Below are 17,365 nucleotides of genomic sequence, written 5' to 3'. Positions count from 1 at the left end.
CCTATGGACAGATACTCCAATCTCCACTGTGGAGTTTAGCAACTCCTTCAGGGTTATCTTTGGTCTCTTTTTTGCCTCTCTGATTAATGTCCTCCTTTCTGGGATCTTTTGTTTCAGCTCATGAAACATGGGATCAACACTTGTTGCGTTTTAATTTTTTGTTCTGTGTAGTTACTATTTGTTTTTACTGAAATTAAAATGTACATAATTGAAAGGAAAGATAGCAGCTGTTGCAGATTACACATTTGCAATTAAAGTGCAAAGCTTTTTACAAAGCCTCTATACGCTTTGATTGTTCAACTGTTTTTAATTCTTTGCTTGACTGACATGGTGTTCTAATCCTAGAATAAAAGCAGCACAATGATCATTGATTTGTTGTGGTTATGTAGAAATTTGTGTTCTGGATTATGAAAGGATGGAGACAGCTCTTCATCAAGGGACCATTGTTTATTCCTTAACAAGAAACAAATCCACAAACAATCAACTTTCAAATAGCCTACAAGTTACATAGCCCATAATTACTTTTAGTCCAGAACGACCTAACTGAAAGGTCGGTCCCTTTTTCCTGTTTCCATTACTATTTATTTCCAAATTTGCATAACGACTCCAGGCTCTCTTTGGAGCTCCGTCAGATAACTGTTCGTAGGCTAACAGCCTAACATATCAGGACTTATTTAATTAGAACTTTAATAAGAGGAAGGGCATTGGCTCCCAGACTCCCAGCAGGCCACATTAGATATTGGAAATCAAGTGGCTCTTATGAGACTGGTTTAAATGCTTAGGTTTTTAATAAATGCGTTTTTATAAAAGATGTAGTGTGGCCTTGCTTATTACTTCTGGTCATTAGCCGTGAAGAGTCCCTGACAAGGATTATGAATCAGGCACTGTAATGCTACAGAATTATATTTTAAGTAGAGCGATGGTACATTAATATATATTTCTCAGCCCATTATGCTCACTAAGATTACAAAGTTGATCATGGAATTGAAAAGAGAAATTGGTCTCCTTTGATTGATTTTGATGATATTTCAATGTGTTATTAATTAATAGCTTTGGTAAGTAACCATGTTGACTTGCATCCTACAGGACCGTGCCCCGTATGATGCCAATAGGCGGACCGCTACGACCACATTGACAATAGATGTTCTGGATGGAGATGACCTGGGCCCCATGTTCCTGCCCTGTGTCCTGGTCAACAACACCCACGACTGCAACCCAGTCACCTACCGAGTCACCATACCAGAATTCACCAAACCGGTACAAAACACACTGTGTGTGTGTATGTTTTTGGTTTTGCTATCCTGGGTACCAGAAGTCCTCACAAGGATAGTAAAACAAGAAGTCCTCACAACAATAGTAAAACAAGGACATTTGACCAATTCCCACAAGGTAAAAGGCTATTTTATGCTCAGGGGTAATGTTTAGGGTTAGGTTAGTGGGGGTATGGGAGGAGGATTAGGCTTTGTGCGTGTGTAAGCGAACAGGTAGTGAGTGAGTGTCAGGCAGGTGATGATCTGACAAGTGTGTATATCATAAGTTACAGCGCTATACTGGCACAGACCAGCACCACACTGGCAGAACAGCATGGCAGGAGAGTGTGGAAGTAAATGCCACATCTGCAGTGTTTGAAGTGTGAGCGTGTTCCTCACGCACACTAATCCTTGCTGTTTTGTCTCAGCATGGTCATTTAAAAGCATTTTCTGGTCTGGTGAAACAGCAATTACAGCTGAAGTTTCAGTTAGCTTCAGACTAAAAACACCAGCTGAATTCCGATCAAAAAGCGATAGAGATTGATATAGCTTTGGTAGGAAATGTAGAGCAGAAAGAGATGGAGAGAGGGGTGGGGGAGTCAGACTGAGGGAAAGAAAGGGAGGGTGGGTGGGGGGGGGTGGTGGGGTGCTGTGGACCTGACATCTCTCACAGGATGTCAGAAATAAGAGGGAGAGAGAGAAGAGGAAGAGGCCTTTATGAGTGCTGGGAGGTAGTGACCAACTACAGTGTCAAACTGAGATTGGAGTTGCAGAACGTGACAGTCCCATGTGTTTTTTGACAATGGATCTCTGTGTCTTCTCTGCTCACCCTGTGTCACTGGGTCCCTGAGGGAGTTAGAGAGAAATACTTAAAAATATGGTGATAGTGACTGAGAAAGGGAGAAGGAGAGGAGATGGACAGTGACCTAAATAGTTAGAGACATGGATAAAGAGAGAGAAATAGAGAGTCATTGTGAATCCAGTTGTTGGCTGAGAGGAGTCAGGGTGATTTATAATTAATGATAAAAGGTTTGCAGACTACTAAGTATGCAGGGCCGGGGAGCTGTGTGGATTTCTACAGTACAGTACCCAAAGCTCAGCTTTCTCATCAGTGGAAGAAATGTTGGAAGCTAGAGAGCAGGATGGAAAAGTCTATCTCTTTCTCTCTCTGTCACTTTCTCTATCTCTTGTTCTCTATCTTGCTTTCTCTCTCTCTCGCTCTATTGCTCTCGCTTACTCTCTCTTTCTGTCTCTCTTTCTCTCTCTCTCGCTCTGTCTAATTGTGTCCCCTAAAAGCATCACTTCAAGTACTGTCTTTTCAAGGTAACAAATTTAGCCAACATCTGAATGTTTCATATTTCCCCAGGCATATAACAATGCCTAGTCTAACATTCTGGTGGCTAAACCTCCTAGGCATATAGTGCCTAGTTTTAACATGCTGTTGGCTAAACCTCCTAGGAATATAGTGCATAGTCTTAACATGCTGGTGGCTAAACCTCCTAGGAATATAGTGCATAGTCTTAACATGCTGTTGGCTAAACCTCCTAGGCATAGAGTGCATAGTCTTAACCTTCTGATGGCTAAACCCCCTATGGGCTCCAAATCATAGGTCTATGACCGGTCGTACACACAGTAGGCCTACTGAATAAATCCAGGCTTTCTAGGTTTCCCATAATTTATATTCCACCTCCAACCCATCTCCCCAACATGACAGAATGAGTGGTGTCAGGTGTAGGAACTTGCCTACCTTGTTTTGTGCAGGCTCCTGTTCCACTGATTCAGACTCTTTAGTTTTGACTACAAATCTTGGTGAATCCAGCCAAATAACGGCAATAGTTAGGTTCTAAATTCCGGCTCAGTAATCCAGATGGATACCCAAAGAAAGCTCTAGCTAGATGTATTCACCACACTAGGTTATGCAGCAGTGAGAGCAGATACAGAGTCACAACATATATTTATAACCTCCAACTAGGCCTCCCTTCCCAAACAGACCCCCCTTCTGTGTCTAGGATCAACGATCAATCTCTGTGGCTGGGCAGATGGTGTTATCATCCCAGCTTGAGTCCGGTACTCCTTCACGCCTCTCAAAGGTCTTCTTATCAGTCAAGTTAGGGAGTATTATTCCACACATTATTCCACATTCCACATTATTCCAGTCCACTACAGTCCACAACCTAATTATCCTTCTCATACACAAAGAGCACTTATTTCTATTTTTAAGAATAAGCCATGTATTTGTACTAAGATAATATATTGATATAAAACATTAATAGTATATAATGATACTGTATATTAAGAGGATATGTATCCTCCAAAGCTATCTATCTATTCTGGGCAGTTGAACCAGTGCGCAGACTCTGAGTACAACGCTTGTCAATGGTTTACAGTTTATTACCAGAGTAAAATGGACAGTGTTCACCAGCAAAGCACCCACACACCATCACACTACCTCCTCCATGCTTCAAGGTGGGAACCACACATGCGGAGATCATCCGTTCACCTACCCTGCATCTCACAAAGACACGGTGGTTGTAACCAAAAATCTCCAATTTGGACTCATCAGACCAAATTACAGATTTCCACCAGTCTAATCTCTATTGCTCGTGTTTCTTGCAAGTATCTTCTTCTTATTGGTGTCCTTTAGTAGTAATTTCTTTGAAGCAATTTGACCATGAAGGCCTGATTCACGCGGTCTCCAACAACAGTTGATGCTGAGATGTGTCTGTTACTTGAATTCTGGAAATCATTTATTTGGGCTGCAATTTCTGAGGCTGGTATCTCTAATGAATTTATCCTCTGCAGCAGAGGTAAGTCTGGGTCCTCATGAGAGCCAGTTTCATCATAGCGCTTGATCATTTTTCAACTGCACTTGAAGAAACTTTCAAATGTCTTTAAATGTTCTGTATTGACTGACCTTCATGTCTTAAAGTAATGATGGATTGTCATTTCTCTTTGCTTATTTGAGATGTTCTTGCCATAATATGGACTTGGTCTTTTACCAAATAGGGCTCTTCTGTATTCAACCCCTACCTTGTCATACATTTTTAACAAGGCACACCTGTTAATTGAAATGCATTCCAGGTGATTACCTCATAAAGCTGGTTGAGAAAATGCTAAGAATGTGCAAAGCTGTCATCAAGGCAAAGGGTGGCTACTTTGAAGAATTTCAAATATGAAATATATTTTCTTTTGTTTAACACTTTTGTGGTTACTACATGCTTCCTTGTGTTATTTAATAGTTTTGATGTCTTCACTATTATTCTACAATGTAGAAAATAGTAAAAATAAAGAAAAACCATGGAATGAGTAGGTGTGACCAAACTTTTGACTGGTCCTGTATATCTATAGATATATTAATGAATAGCTTACTAACATTAGTAAATATAAGATAAAATATTAATAAATGTTTAAAATGCAATTGACAATATTTTATCAATTCTTTATGACCAGGGGTTATTATAAAATGTTACCGAATTTGTTTTGCAGAGTTTGTTCAGCCTTCCTAGATTGCAAGGCTATATTATCAGCTTTTTTCTGGTAGTTGCTTGGAAAACTGTACCTGCTGCAGTAAAACCATTGTGTTACTACAGTGCTTTCAGAAAGTATTACAATGTGGGATTAAAATTGATTTAACTTTTTTTGTACACAAAATAATATGTAATGACATTTATGAAAAATAAAACAATACATGTTAGTCAATACATGTTAGAATCACCTTTGGCAACAATTACAGCTGTGAGTCGTTCTGGGTAAGTCTCTAAGAGCTTTGCACACCTGGATTGTACAATATTTGCACATTATTCTTTTTTAAATGATTCAAGCTCTGTCAAGTTGGTTGTTGATCATTGCTAGACAGCCATTTCCAGGTCTTGTAATAGGTTTTCAAGTCGATTTAAATCAAAACTGTAACTAGGCCACTCAGGAACATTCAATGTCATCTTGGTAAGCAACTCCAGTGTATATTTGTTCCTGTGTTTTAGGTTTTTGTCGTGCTGAAAGGTGCATTTGTCTCATAATGTCTGTTGGAAAGCAGACTGAACCATGTTTTCCTCAGGAAATGTTTCTGTGCTTAGCTCTATTCCGTTTCTTTTTATCAAAAAAACTCCCTGGTCCATGCTGATGACAAGCATACCCATAACATGATCCAGCCACCACCATTAATTAAAATATGAAGAGTGTTAATCAGTGATGTGTTGTGTTGGATTTGCCCCAAACATAAAGCTTTGTATTCAGGAATTAATGCTAATTTCTTTGCCACGTTTTTTGCTGTTTTACTTTAGTGCCTTAATGCAAACAGGATGCATGTTTTGAAATATGTTTATCCTGTACAGGCTTCCTTCATTACACTCTATCATGTAGGTTAGTGTTGTGGAATAACGACAATGTTGTTGATCCATCCTCTGTTTTCTCCTGCTATTAAGCTCTTTAACAGTTTTAAAGTCACCATTGGCATCATGGTGAAATCCTTGAGCAGTTTCCTTCCTCTCTGTCAACTGATTAAGGAAGGACACCTGTATCTTTGTAGTGACTGGGTGTATTGATACATCATCCAAAGTGTAATTAACAACTTCACCATGCTTAAAGGGATATTTCATGTTTTGTTTTTAATTTTACCCATCTGCCCTTCATTTGCTAGGCATTGCTCTACTAAGGGACCTTTACAGATAATTGTGTGTGGTGTACAGAGATGAGGTAGTCATTCGAAACTCATGTTAAACACTATTATAGCACACACAGATAATAATGCAATTATTATCTGAGTTTAATTTTTAATTTTTAATTTTATTTCACCTTTATTTAACCAGGTAGGCTAGTTGAGAACAAGTTCTCATTTGCAACTGCGACCTGGCCAAGATAAAGCATAGCAGTGTGAACAGACAACACAGAGTTACACATGGAGTAAACAATTAACAAGTCAATAACACAGTAGAAAAAAAGGGGAGTCTATATACAGTGTGTGCAAAAGGCATGAGGAGGTAGGCGAATAATTAAAATTTTGCAAATTAACACTGAGTGATAAATGATCAGATGGTCATGTACAGGTAGAGATATTGGTGTGTAAAAGAGCAGAAAAGTAAATAAATAAAAACAGTATGGGCATGAGGTAGGTGAAAATGGGTGGGCTATTTACCAATAGACTATGTACAGCTGCAGCGATCGGTTAGCTGCTCAGATAGCAGATGTTTGAAGTTGGTGAGGGAGATAAAAGTCTCCAACTTCAGCGATTTTTGCAATTCGTTCCAGTCACAGGCAGCAGAGAACTGGAACGAAAGGCGGCCAAATGCGGTGTTGGCTTTAGGGATGATCAGTGAGATACCTGCTGGAGCGCGTGCTACGCATGGACTTGTAGATGACCTGGAGCCAGTGGGTCTGGCGACGAATATGTAGCAAGGGCCAGCCGACGAGAGCATACAGGTCGCAGTGGTGGGTGGTATAAGGTGCTTTAGTGACAAAACGGATGGCACTGTGATAAACTGTATCCAGTTTGCTGAGTAGAGTGTTGGAAGCAATTTTGTAGATGACATCGCCGAAGTCGAGGATCGGTAGGATAGTCAGTTTTACTAGGGTAAGTTTGGCGGCGTGAGTGAAGGAGGCTTTGTTGCGGAATAGAAAGCCGACTCTTGATTTGATTTTCGATTGGAGATGTTTGATATGAGTCTGGAAGGAGAGTTTACAGTCTAGCCAGACACCTAGGTACTTATAGATGTCCACATATTCAAGGTCGGAACCATCCAGGGTGGTGATGCTGGTCAGGCGTGCGGGTGCAGGCAGCGAACGGTTGAAAAGCATGCATTTGGTTTTACTAGCGTTTAAGAGCAGTTGGAGGCCACGGAAGGAGTGTTGTATGGCATTGAAGCTCGTTTGGAGGTTAGATAGCACAGTGTCCAAGGACAGGCCGGAAGTATATAGAATGGTGTCGTCTGCGTAGAGGTGGATCAGGGAATCGCCCGCAGCAAGAGCAACATCATTGATATATACAGAGAAAAGAGTCGGCCCGAGTGAACCCTGTGGCACCCCCATAGAGACTGCCAGAGGACCGGACAGCATGCCCTCCGATTTGACACACTGAACTCTGTCTGCAAAGTAATTGGTGAACCAGGCAAGGCAGTCATCCGAAAAACCGAGGCTACTGAGTCTGCCGATAAGAATATGGTGATTGACAGAGTCGAAAGCCTTGGCAAGGTCGATGAAGACGGCTGCACAGTACTGTCTTTTATCGATGGCAGTTATGATATCGTTTAGTACCTTGAGCGTGGCTGAGGTGCACCCGTGACCGGCTCGGAAACCAGATTGCACAGCGGAGAAGGTACGGTGGGATTCGAGATGGTCAGTGACCTGTTTGTTGACTTGGCTTTCGAAGACCTTAGATAGGCAGGGCAGGATGGATATAGGTCTGTAACAGTTTGGGTCCAGGGTGTCTCCCCCTTTGAAGAGGGGGATGACTGCGGCAGCTTTCCAATCCTTGGGGATCTCAGACGATATGAAAGAGAGGTTGAACAGGCTGGTAATAGGGGTTGCGACAATGGCGGCGGATAGTTTCAGAAATAGAGGGTCCAGATTGTCAAGCCCAGCTGATTTGTACGGGTCCAGGTTTTGCAGCTCTTTCAGAACATCTGCTATCTGGATTTGGGTAAAGGAGAACCTGGAGAGGCTTGGGCGAGTAGCTGCGGGGCGGAGCTGTTGGCAGAGGTTGGAGTAGCCAGGCAGAAGGCATGGCCAGCCGTTGAGAAATGCTTGTTGAAGTTTTCGATAATCATGGATTTATCGGTGGTGACCGTGTTACCTAGCCTCAGTGCAGTGGGCAGCTGGGAGGAGGTGCTCTTGTTCTCCATGGACTTCACAGTGTCCCAGAACTTTTTGGAGTTGGAGCTACAGGATGCAAACTTCTGCCTGAAGAAGCTGGCCTTAGCTTTCCTGACTGACTGCGTGTATTGGTTCCTGACTTTCCTGAACAGTTGCATATCGCGGGGACTATTCGATGCTATTGCAGTCCGCCACAGGATGTTTTTGTGCTGGTCGAAGGCAGTCAGGTCTGGAGTGAACCAAGGGCTATATCTGTTCTTAGTTCTGCATTTTTTGAACGGAGCATGCTTATCTAAAATGGTGAGGAAGTTACTTTTAAAGAATGACCAGGCATCCTCAACTGACGGGATGAGGTCAATGCTTCCAGGATCCTTCCAGGATACCCGGGCCAGGTCGATTAGAAAGGCCTGCTCACAGAAGTGTTTTAGCGAGCGTTTGACAGTGATGAGGGGTGGTCGTTTGACTGCGGCTCCGTAGCGGATACAGGCAATGAGGCAGTGATCGCTGTGATCCTGGTTGAAGACAGCGGAGGTGTATTTGGAGGGCCAGTTGGTCAGGATGACGTCTATGAGGGTGACCTTGTTTACAGAGTTAGGGTTGTACCTGGTGGGTTCCTTGATGATTTGTGTGAGATTGAGGGCATCTAGCTTAGATTGTAGGACTGCCGGGGTGTTAAGCATATCCCAGTTTAGGTCACCTAACAGAACAAACTCTGAAGCTAGATGGGGGGCGATCAATTCACAAATGGTGTCCAGGGCACAGCTGGGAGCTGAGGGGGGTCGGTAGCAGGCGGCAAAAATGAGAGACTTATTTCTGGAGAGAGTAATTTTCAAAATTAGTAGTTCGAACTGTTTGGGTATGGACCTGGAAAGTATGACATTACTTTGCAGGCTATCTCTGCAGTAGACTGCAACTCCTCCCCCTTTGGCAGTTCTATCTTGACGGAAGATGTTATAGTTGGGTATGGAAATCTCCGAATTTTTGGTGGCCTTCCTGAGCCAGGATTCAGACACGGCAAGGACATCAGGGTTAGCAGAGTGTGCTAAAGCAGTGAGTAAAACAAACTTAGGGAGGAGGCTTCTGATGTTGACATGCATGAAACCAAGGCTTTTTCGATCACAGAAGTCAACAAATGAGGGTGCCTGGGGACATGCAGGGCCTGGGTTTACCTCCACATCACCCGCGGAACAGAGAAGGAGTAGTATGAGGGTGCGGCTAAAGGCTATCAAAACTGGTCCCCTAGAGCGTTGGGGACAGAGAATAAGAGGAGCAGGTTTCTGGGCATGGTAGAATATATTCAGGGCATAATGCGCAGACAGGGGTATGGTGGGGTGCGGGTACAGCGGAGTTAAGCCCAGGCACTGGGTGATGATGAGAGAGGTTGTATCTCTGGACATGCTGGTTGTAATGGGTGAGGTCACCGCATGTGTGGGAGGTGGGACAAAGGAGGTATCAGGGGTATGAAGAGTGGAACTAGGGGCTCCATTGTAAACTAAAACAATGATAACTAACCTGAACAACAGTATACAAGGCATATTGACATTTGAGAGAGACATACAGCGAGGCATACAGTAATCACAGGTGTTGAATTGGGAGAGCTAGCTAAAACAGTAGGTGAGACAACAACAGCTAATCAGCTAGCACAACAACAGCAGGTAAAATGGCGTTGACTAGGCAGGGAGGGTCAGATTAACTACACACAGAGCCTGAGTGCGGCTGGGGCCGACAGATAAAACATAAACAAGCAGAATGGAGTACCGTGATTAATGGACAGTCCAGCATGCATCAGCTATGTAGCCAAGTGATCAGTGTCCAGGGGGCAGCGGTGGATGGGGCAGGGAAGCTGGACTGGCGAGTGTTATCCAGGTTACAAAAACTAACAATGACTAAATAGCTTGTAGCTAGTTAGCTGGTTAGCTTCTGGGGGTTCTTGAGTGTGTTCTAAAAATTTAAAATAATAGCGATTCCGTATCACATTGGGTGAGGCAGGTTACCGGAAGGTATAAACAAATTAAAAATCGAAAAGAGATAGAAAGTAAATATGGGTCCAGTGAGTGTTTGGGACGCGGCGATTCAGACGGTTAGCAGGCCTGTGCTAACAAGCTAACAGTTAGTAGGCCGGGGCTAAACAAGGTAGCAGTTAGCGGACCGGGGCTAAACAAGCTAGCAGTTAGCAGGCCGAATTAGCAAGCAAGGAGATAGCAAGGGCTAGAGAGTTAGCCTTTGGGGGACGTCGCGATGGGGTGAGTCTGTTTATTCCTCTTCATGCGGTGACATCGATAGACCGGTCGTGGGTCCGGATATTGTAGCCCAGGAGTATGCTACGGTGGTAGCACAGGAGCTCTGGCCGGGCTAGCTTCAAGCTAAGTGGGTGGAAACGCTAGCCAGGAGTAATCATCCGGGGTTGCGGTTAGCTAGATAGCTAGTTGTGAAGATCCAGCTGAAAAATGTTCCGTTTGCGGTGGGAATCCGGTGGGAATCCGGGGATAAAAAAAATAATAGGCCCGTTACGCTCTGGTTAGAGTCGCGTTGTTCGAACTGGCGAGAGCTTTCCGAGCTAAAGGTTAGCTGATGACCGGTTAGCTGAAGACCGCTAGCAATGTTTTGCTGACTGATAGCTGGTAGTTAGCTGGCTAGCTTCAGTTGAGGGGTTCCGGATCCGAAGTAAATATAAATACTTTAGGAAAAATAGCTACATTGGGTGAGGCGGGTTGCAGGAGAGTATTTAGAAGTTGAGGTTTAGCAAAATGTTTTAAAAGATATGCGAAGAAAAATATGTAAAAACAAAAAAAACGATATATACAAGGGACACGACACAACAAGACGTCTTACTGCTACGCCATCTTGGATCAATTAATCACATTATTATTCCTGAACTTATTTAGGCTTGCCATAACAACGATGTTGAATACTTATTGACATTTCAGCTTTTCATTTTTGATTAATTTGTAAACATTTCTAAAAATATAATTCTACTTTGACATTATGTGGTATTATGTGTAGGCCAATGACCCAAAATGCTCAATTGAATCCATTTTGAATTCAGGCTGTACAACAACAAAATGTGGAAAAGGGTGTGAATACTTTCTAAAGGCACTGCAAATTCATATGCTGTATGGTGAGGCTTTTCTCTGAATGAATAATTGATGAGTGTACTGTACGTAATTATAGAGGCTAGACACACCTTATTGAGTTGATATGTATTTATTTGCTCCCTTAGGGTTATTAGCTATCTGCTCTGGAGTCCTCACGAGAATGGCTGCTGGAGGAGTATTATAGCTAATCATCATTGTGCAGAGCTAGAGGGATTTGATTTAGCGCACCTCCATACATTGTAAAAGTGGTGGAGTGTGTGTGTGTGTGAGTGTGTGTGTGTGAGTGTGTGTGTGTGTGTGTGTGTGTGTGTGTGTGTGTGTGTGTGTGTGTGTGTGTGTGTGTGTGTGTGTGTGTGTGTGTGTGTGTGTGTGTGTGTGTGCGTGCGTGCGTGCGTGCGGGGGAATAAGGATTACAGTGGACCCTGGGATATAAATACTTTCCCCAAGGGAGGGATTCTGCCAGAGCTGTTGGTTAGCCATGTGCCTTCCTGTGCTTGGGAAGTACAACGCAAACCGCTAAGCACACATCCACTTACTGTATTAGCCATATGTGGGTACACTAGGGAAATGCAGAGCAAGCTAATTAGTGCTAAGGGTGTCTATTAGCAATGAGTGTGCGTGAATAAGAGAAGTAGCCTAGCCTACAGCACAACAAACAGATTAGCTGTGATGTATGGTACTATTATGCATGTTGGTGAGAATTCTGAGGAAGAAGAAACCTAAAGCTGTTTAATTAGATTGTTAGCCTATTGTGTTAACAGTAGTGTACTGTGTGAATGGGGACTGAATCTAACAAAGCCATAATACTGATATATTGTTTATGATATTTAATATTCAACATTTATTTGCATTTTGTCATGTTTCCCTTGTTCGCAAAAGGCTTAACAGTGTAATGGGGATACAAACTACTAACACAGTTAATTGGTTACTGACTCCCCCCTCTTCCTTCCTCTCTCCTTTTCAGAGTGAACTGAACCCACTGGGGGTGACCCCGCCTATTCAAGCTGTGGACATGGACAGGAACATTCAGCCCCCGTCTAAAAGGCCAGGGATCCATTACTACATACTGGTTGGTAGGTTCCTCACAGAGCTACCAGTCACACACATGCATGTTTGCATGATCAGTTCCACTATTCCACTTTGATCCTTTAATCGCTAATGTCTTATCAATGGTCACCATTCATGCCCAAAAGCACAAAAACAGATTATTTGTGCGTGTTGTTTTACTTCAGGCCAGCCTTCAAAGTACCCAGACTACTTCTCCCTGAACAAGACGACCGCAGAGCTCCTCCTCTTGAAACCAGTCAGCAGAGACCTGTACACCAAATTTACCCTCATCATCAAAGTAAGCAAACCCACCTTTAACCTGAAATCAAGGTGCAACATGTATCACACTATCAACCAGAGAATTTGGGTAAGCTTAGTCAGCCTTTAAGCCTGACAAAAGGCAACTAAACCAATACTTACAGAAGTGTCAGTAATCTAGGAACATGTGATAGGAATTGTTGCTGTAGCCTTCTTATGAATCCTGATCAGAACTAGGGATTACCTGTGGTGATGAACAGAGCAGACTGTCATCCACCCACCAGAACCTCTTTCCATTTAAAACGGTAGCCCCTGAGCACTGATCAGGTTGCCATGCACACAGAGAGGAGAGCAGAGGAGGGAGTGATCTCCACGCAGAGGAGAGGAGAGAGTGATGATGTGTGAAGAGCATGTTTTGTGTCGCCAGGAGAGTTGTCTATGGTGCGATGTCAGGCTTATCTAGCTGAGTCACATGGAGATGGACCTGGTGCTGGGGGTATCAGCAGTGGTCGTGTCTTTGGCTATGCCGGATTAAGTGATATGACATGCTATTCTATAAAATAATTTCCCCGTAATTAATATCACCTGATTGAGCTAATCATGTAAATGTAATTAACTAGAGAGTCGGGCACCACAAAATAATATTTATAGAGCTGTTATCTTCCGAATAAACTCTTAAAGACCTAGTAATATTTTACATCAATAGCAGTCAATATCAATCGTCGTCTTAATTCAGTCTCATCTGAAAGTTGTAATTTTTTTTATCTGCACGAACCCTGGCTAACAAGTTGAATCAGCAATACAAAATTGGGTTTAAATATTTATTTACTAAATACCTAACTAATCACACAGAATTACACATACACACAATTAATCATAACTTGATTACAAATTACGTCATAAAGGAAAACGTCCCTAGCGGGCGGAACAGATATGACAGCTTGTTACACAAAAGAAAAGGGTCTGGGATTAGTGAAGGAGCGGGAAGACTGAGGAACAAAGGGAAGAAGCTGGTCTATCGTAAATACAGTATCGTATGCATTCTAAATGACCGCCCATTTGGAAAAGGAAAATGCAATAAATATTTACTCTGAGCTGCGCTTCAGTAGGTTGGTGGTAGATGGAAGGCCGTGTTGCCAAACCGAGTCCTTTGTCCTTTGAAGAATGTCTCTGGTGGTCAATTGGATACGTTGTAGTAACGTTGTTGTGTGGTAGACGGCATACTCTGTTCCTAACCTGCGTTTGCAGCTGCGGTTGCTAACTCAACGGCTAGGAGGTAGCACTTCTGTAGTGAATAAGAGTTCAAAGTTCATACCATTCGCAAACCAAAGCTCAGGCTGATGTTGGCTTCATTCTGTAGTTATTATCTGAACCATTCTGAACCATTCTGACAAAGGACCGTCGTCCTACATCCCCGGAACAGGAAGTTATGTTGTCGTCAAGGGCTTATATAGGAAGGGAGAGGAGGGCGTGTTTGAAAAGTTGTATAGCCCATGTCCCTTCACAGGGCGGGCCACTGATTGAGCAGCCTTATCTTATGAAAACCCAAATCTCACATTTTAGAAGCTAAAATCACACTTCATCCCATCACAAATAATTTCATATTCAAACATTTAAATTGAACAACAATTCCATGTGAATCCGATAACTCTGATGTGTTGAGTTTATGTCATCTTCTCATTGATGAGAATGTCTCAGATGACAACCGAACTGACATCATGCCTTTTGCACACATTGTATATAGACTGCCCATTTTTTTTCTACTGTGTTATTGACTTGTTAATTGCTTACTCCATGTGTAACTCTGTGTTGTCTGTTCACACTGCTATGCTTTATCTTGGCCAGGTCGCAGTTGCAAATGAGAACTTGTTCTCAACTAGCCTACCTGGTTAAATAAAGGTGAAATAAAATTTAAAAAAATAAAATCATGTTCATTAACCTCTTGCTCCTACCTGCAAGTGGCGCATTGATATATTTTCCAATTTTCAGTGATCAGATTTTCCTGCACTTTTCGATGAAACGCACGTTCTGTTATAATCACAGCCGTGATTTAACCAGTTTTATAAACGTCTGAGTGTTTTCTATCCACACATACTAATCATATGCATATACTATATTCCTGGCCTGAGTAGCAGGGCACTGAAATGTTGCACGATTTTTAACAGAATGTTCGAAAAAGTAGGGGGTAGGAGTAACAGGTTTTAAGTACCACCGCATATTGGTCGCATTACCAGAATATAGTTCATTTCCCCCCACCTTCTGATGTTCCCCGAATCTCTATGTTAACCAAGGGTTTTGCCAAATGTAACCTCAGTAGGGTAGAGAGAGGAAAAAGGGGGGAAGAGGTATTTATGACTGTCATAAACCTATCCCCCAGGCCAACGTCATGACAGCAGGGAAGAAGATAGAGAATTATAGGTTGGTATCTGGAGACTGCTCTTTAGGTTCGCTAGCAGATACTGCTTTACAAATATGCCTACTGCCATTGAAATACATTGAGATCTTATACATCGAGATACATGGAGGAGAGAAAATAGTATAACATTGTTGTATTTTATTGTCACTTGTTGTAGAATGTTCAGCACCAAGGACATGTTGCACCAATGTTATCATTGATTCTGATGTCTCATTGGAAAAAGCCATTTTCTCTCAGAGGGTGGCTAGGACAAAAGTGAAAAATAAAGATGGGTGAGATGAATGGATGGGGAAAGAGGAGGAGACAATAATAGTCAGATCAATACAGAGGAAGGGGAAAGAAAAAAATAACAAGAGAAATAGAGAGAGAGGGGGACTGAGGGGGGGGGGGCAATGAAGATTGAGTGATAAACAGTGACTGTAGGTGGCAGAGAGTTTCCTGCAGCCTGGTGTGTTCTAGCAACGGAACACAGGTAATTTACCACTGCCTCCCAGAAACAGGGACATTACTAAAGAGACAAACCACAAGGGAACATACTTCATCATCCTTTTCCCTCCTACCCTCTCTCTATCTGCCTAACGCTTTCACTCGCTGCCTCTCTCTCTCCCCATCTCCTCCTTCTAAAAGCATTTTCCCTCCGGTGTTCCTGAGAGTAGATTAGATCCTAGGGAGAAACCACAGGGTAGAAGTGGGTGGTGGGTCGATGGTTGTCCAATCTCATCAGTCTGAGATGTGCAGGAGGTGGGGATGGTCACAGGAGATGGACACAGTGAAGATGTACAGATAAATTGGTGGTGGTAGACATGGAAGGAGTGCTCTTCAAGCTGGGCAGCAGGAGGATATGAGAAAGATGGACAGATGAGGCAGCACACCAAAAGTGAAAGTTGGATAGCAAGCAATGAGTAGGGGAATCATTTATTTTATACTCCAATATACTTGCAATAGATTCTATTCAATTCTATAGATTCTATGCACAGGTACTCCGACCTTAAAAAGAAAACAGAGAGAACGTCCTAAAGAATATATTTTCTTGTGAGTAGCTAGGTTTACATCTAATTGGGGACTTTTCATTCAAATATTTTAAAATCAGCATAAAGAAGATATGTGAATTTTTCCACCAGTGGTGTGTTTCCACTGAACGAACTAGTGAATAAAAATCAGTGTGTGATGACGTAGTACACACAAAATGTACTTTTCCGCTTAAGTTTTCATGTACCGAATAAAAATCTAAAGTTCAATGTGTTTCCATCACATTTTAAACCGATAGTTTTGTCACAAAAACTGTTGCGTTAATAAATAGCAAATGTGCCTACTTTGGTCTTGGCATGTACGCTCTAGCCAACAGCTCGGGTATATACTGTACAGTGCGGGTAGGCTGCGGGTTGGCTAGTCTACATGATGAGATTATTACTGATAAGAGCAAGAATATTTTCAGTTGTCAAACGACACTCAAGCATCAAGTCACCAGAATTAGACCCTCAATATTTATTGGAAAGGAGCATCAAGAAAGAAGCACTTTCACCACCCAAAAAGATAACACCATGTCGAATGAACGAATGATGTCGGCATTTATAAAGTTATACTGAAACTTCCTGTTACCATCACAGCAGTTGTGATTTTTTTTATACGGTATGACTTTACTCGCACAAAAACTGTGGATGGAAATGTAGTTACTGTGATCTCTTATTTGGATCTTCAGACTACAGAAAATCTACAGTACATACTAGCGTGGTGGGTCAGTAGGTTCCCTCTGCTAGCATGATGGCATCATAGTATTCAGGTCACCTCTCTGCCTTCCCTCCTCCCTTCCTTTACACCTCTCATCCTCTCCTCCTCGCCAGGTTCACTTGCAATGAAACAACATTTGTGTAGGAACGGCCTTAGATCAAGTAATTGTGTAATATATTTTTGAGGAATTATGGTGGTCTGACTGTATGACTGCACACAATCGGTGGCTCATCATCCATGCTAGAATATAGTTTCACACGCGTGTTAGGTTACAGTGTAACTATCACTAAAAGCTCATGTGATACTTGGCTGAAGCGACATGCAAATTGATGCGTGCTAATGTGGCATGTTACTGTAGTAATTTCCCCCACCAACTGTGCTGCAATAAATGCAAAAACAATGGAAGCAACATGTACGCCCCTGTGTTTTTTTCACATAGATTGGTTACAGTGTCGTATTATCCACTGTCCATTACACAAGACACCGACATGGTTTGTTGAGTACAAATGTGTGTACACGGTACAATGATGATCTCTTAGCTGCTGGGTTAAATTAAGATGGTTATTTATGTCCCCCCAGAAAGACAATGTTTTGAACATGTCCTGGTCTTTGTCAGAACTTTCTAATCGGGTGTTGAATGGTGCATTGAATGTGCACACAGTTTTATGATTGCCTCAAGCAAATACGAATGCTGACATTTAGATTACGTGTCTGATTGCTGTGAATGCTTGTCAATAGCTAGGTTTAACATCAAATATCCACATTAC

The 17,365-nt window shown here is 42.4% G+C and overlaps 1 protein-coding gene across 1 annotated transcript in view; it reads left to right on the top strand.

Annotated features, from left to right (window-relative positions):
- LOC115135105 (protocadherin-15-like) overlaps positions 1 to 17,365 on the top strand; it is a 265,480-nt gene that overhangs the window by 88,378 nt on the left and 159,737 nt on the right. Inside the window, 3 exon segments of the mRNA XM_029669390.2 lie at positions 1,087 to 1,257; positions 12,114 to 12,222; positions 12,382 to 12,494. Of these exon segments, the coding sequence (XP_029525250.2) occupies positions 1,087 to 1,257; positions 12,114 to 12,222; positions 12,382 to 12,494 (393 nt within the window).

The sequence above is a fragment of the Oncorhynchus nerka genome, linkage group LG10 (genome assembly GCF_034236695.1).
Source record: "Oncorhynchus nerka isolate Pitt River linkage group LG10, Oner_Uvic_2.0, whole genome shotgun sequence".
Lineage (NCBI taxonomy): Eukaryota > Metazoa > Chordata > Actinopteri > Salmoniformes > Salmonidae > Oncorhynchus > Oncorhynchus nerka.
This window is presented reverse-complemented; position numbering and strand designations above follow the sequence as displayed.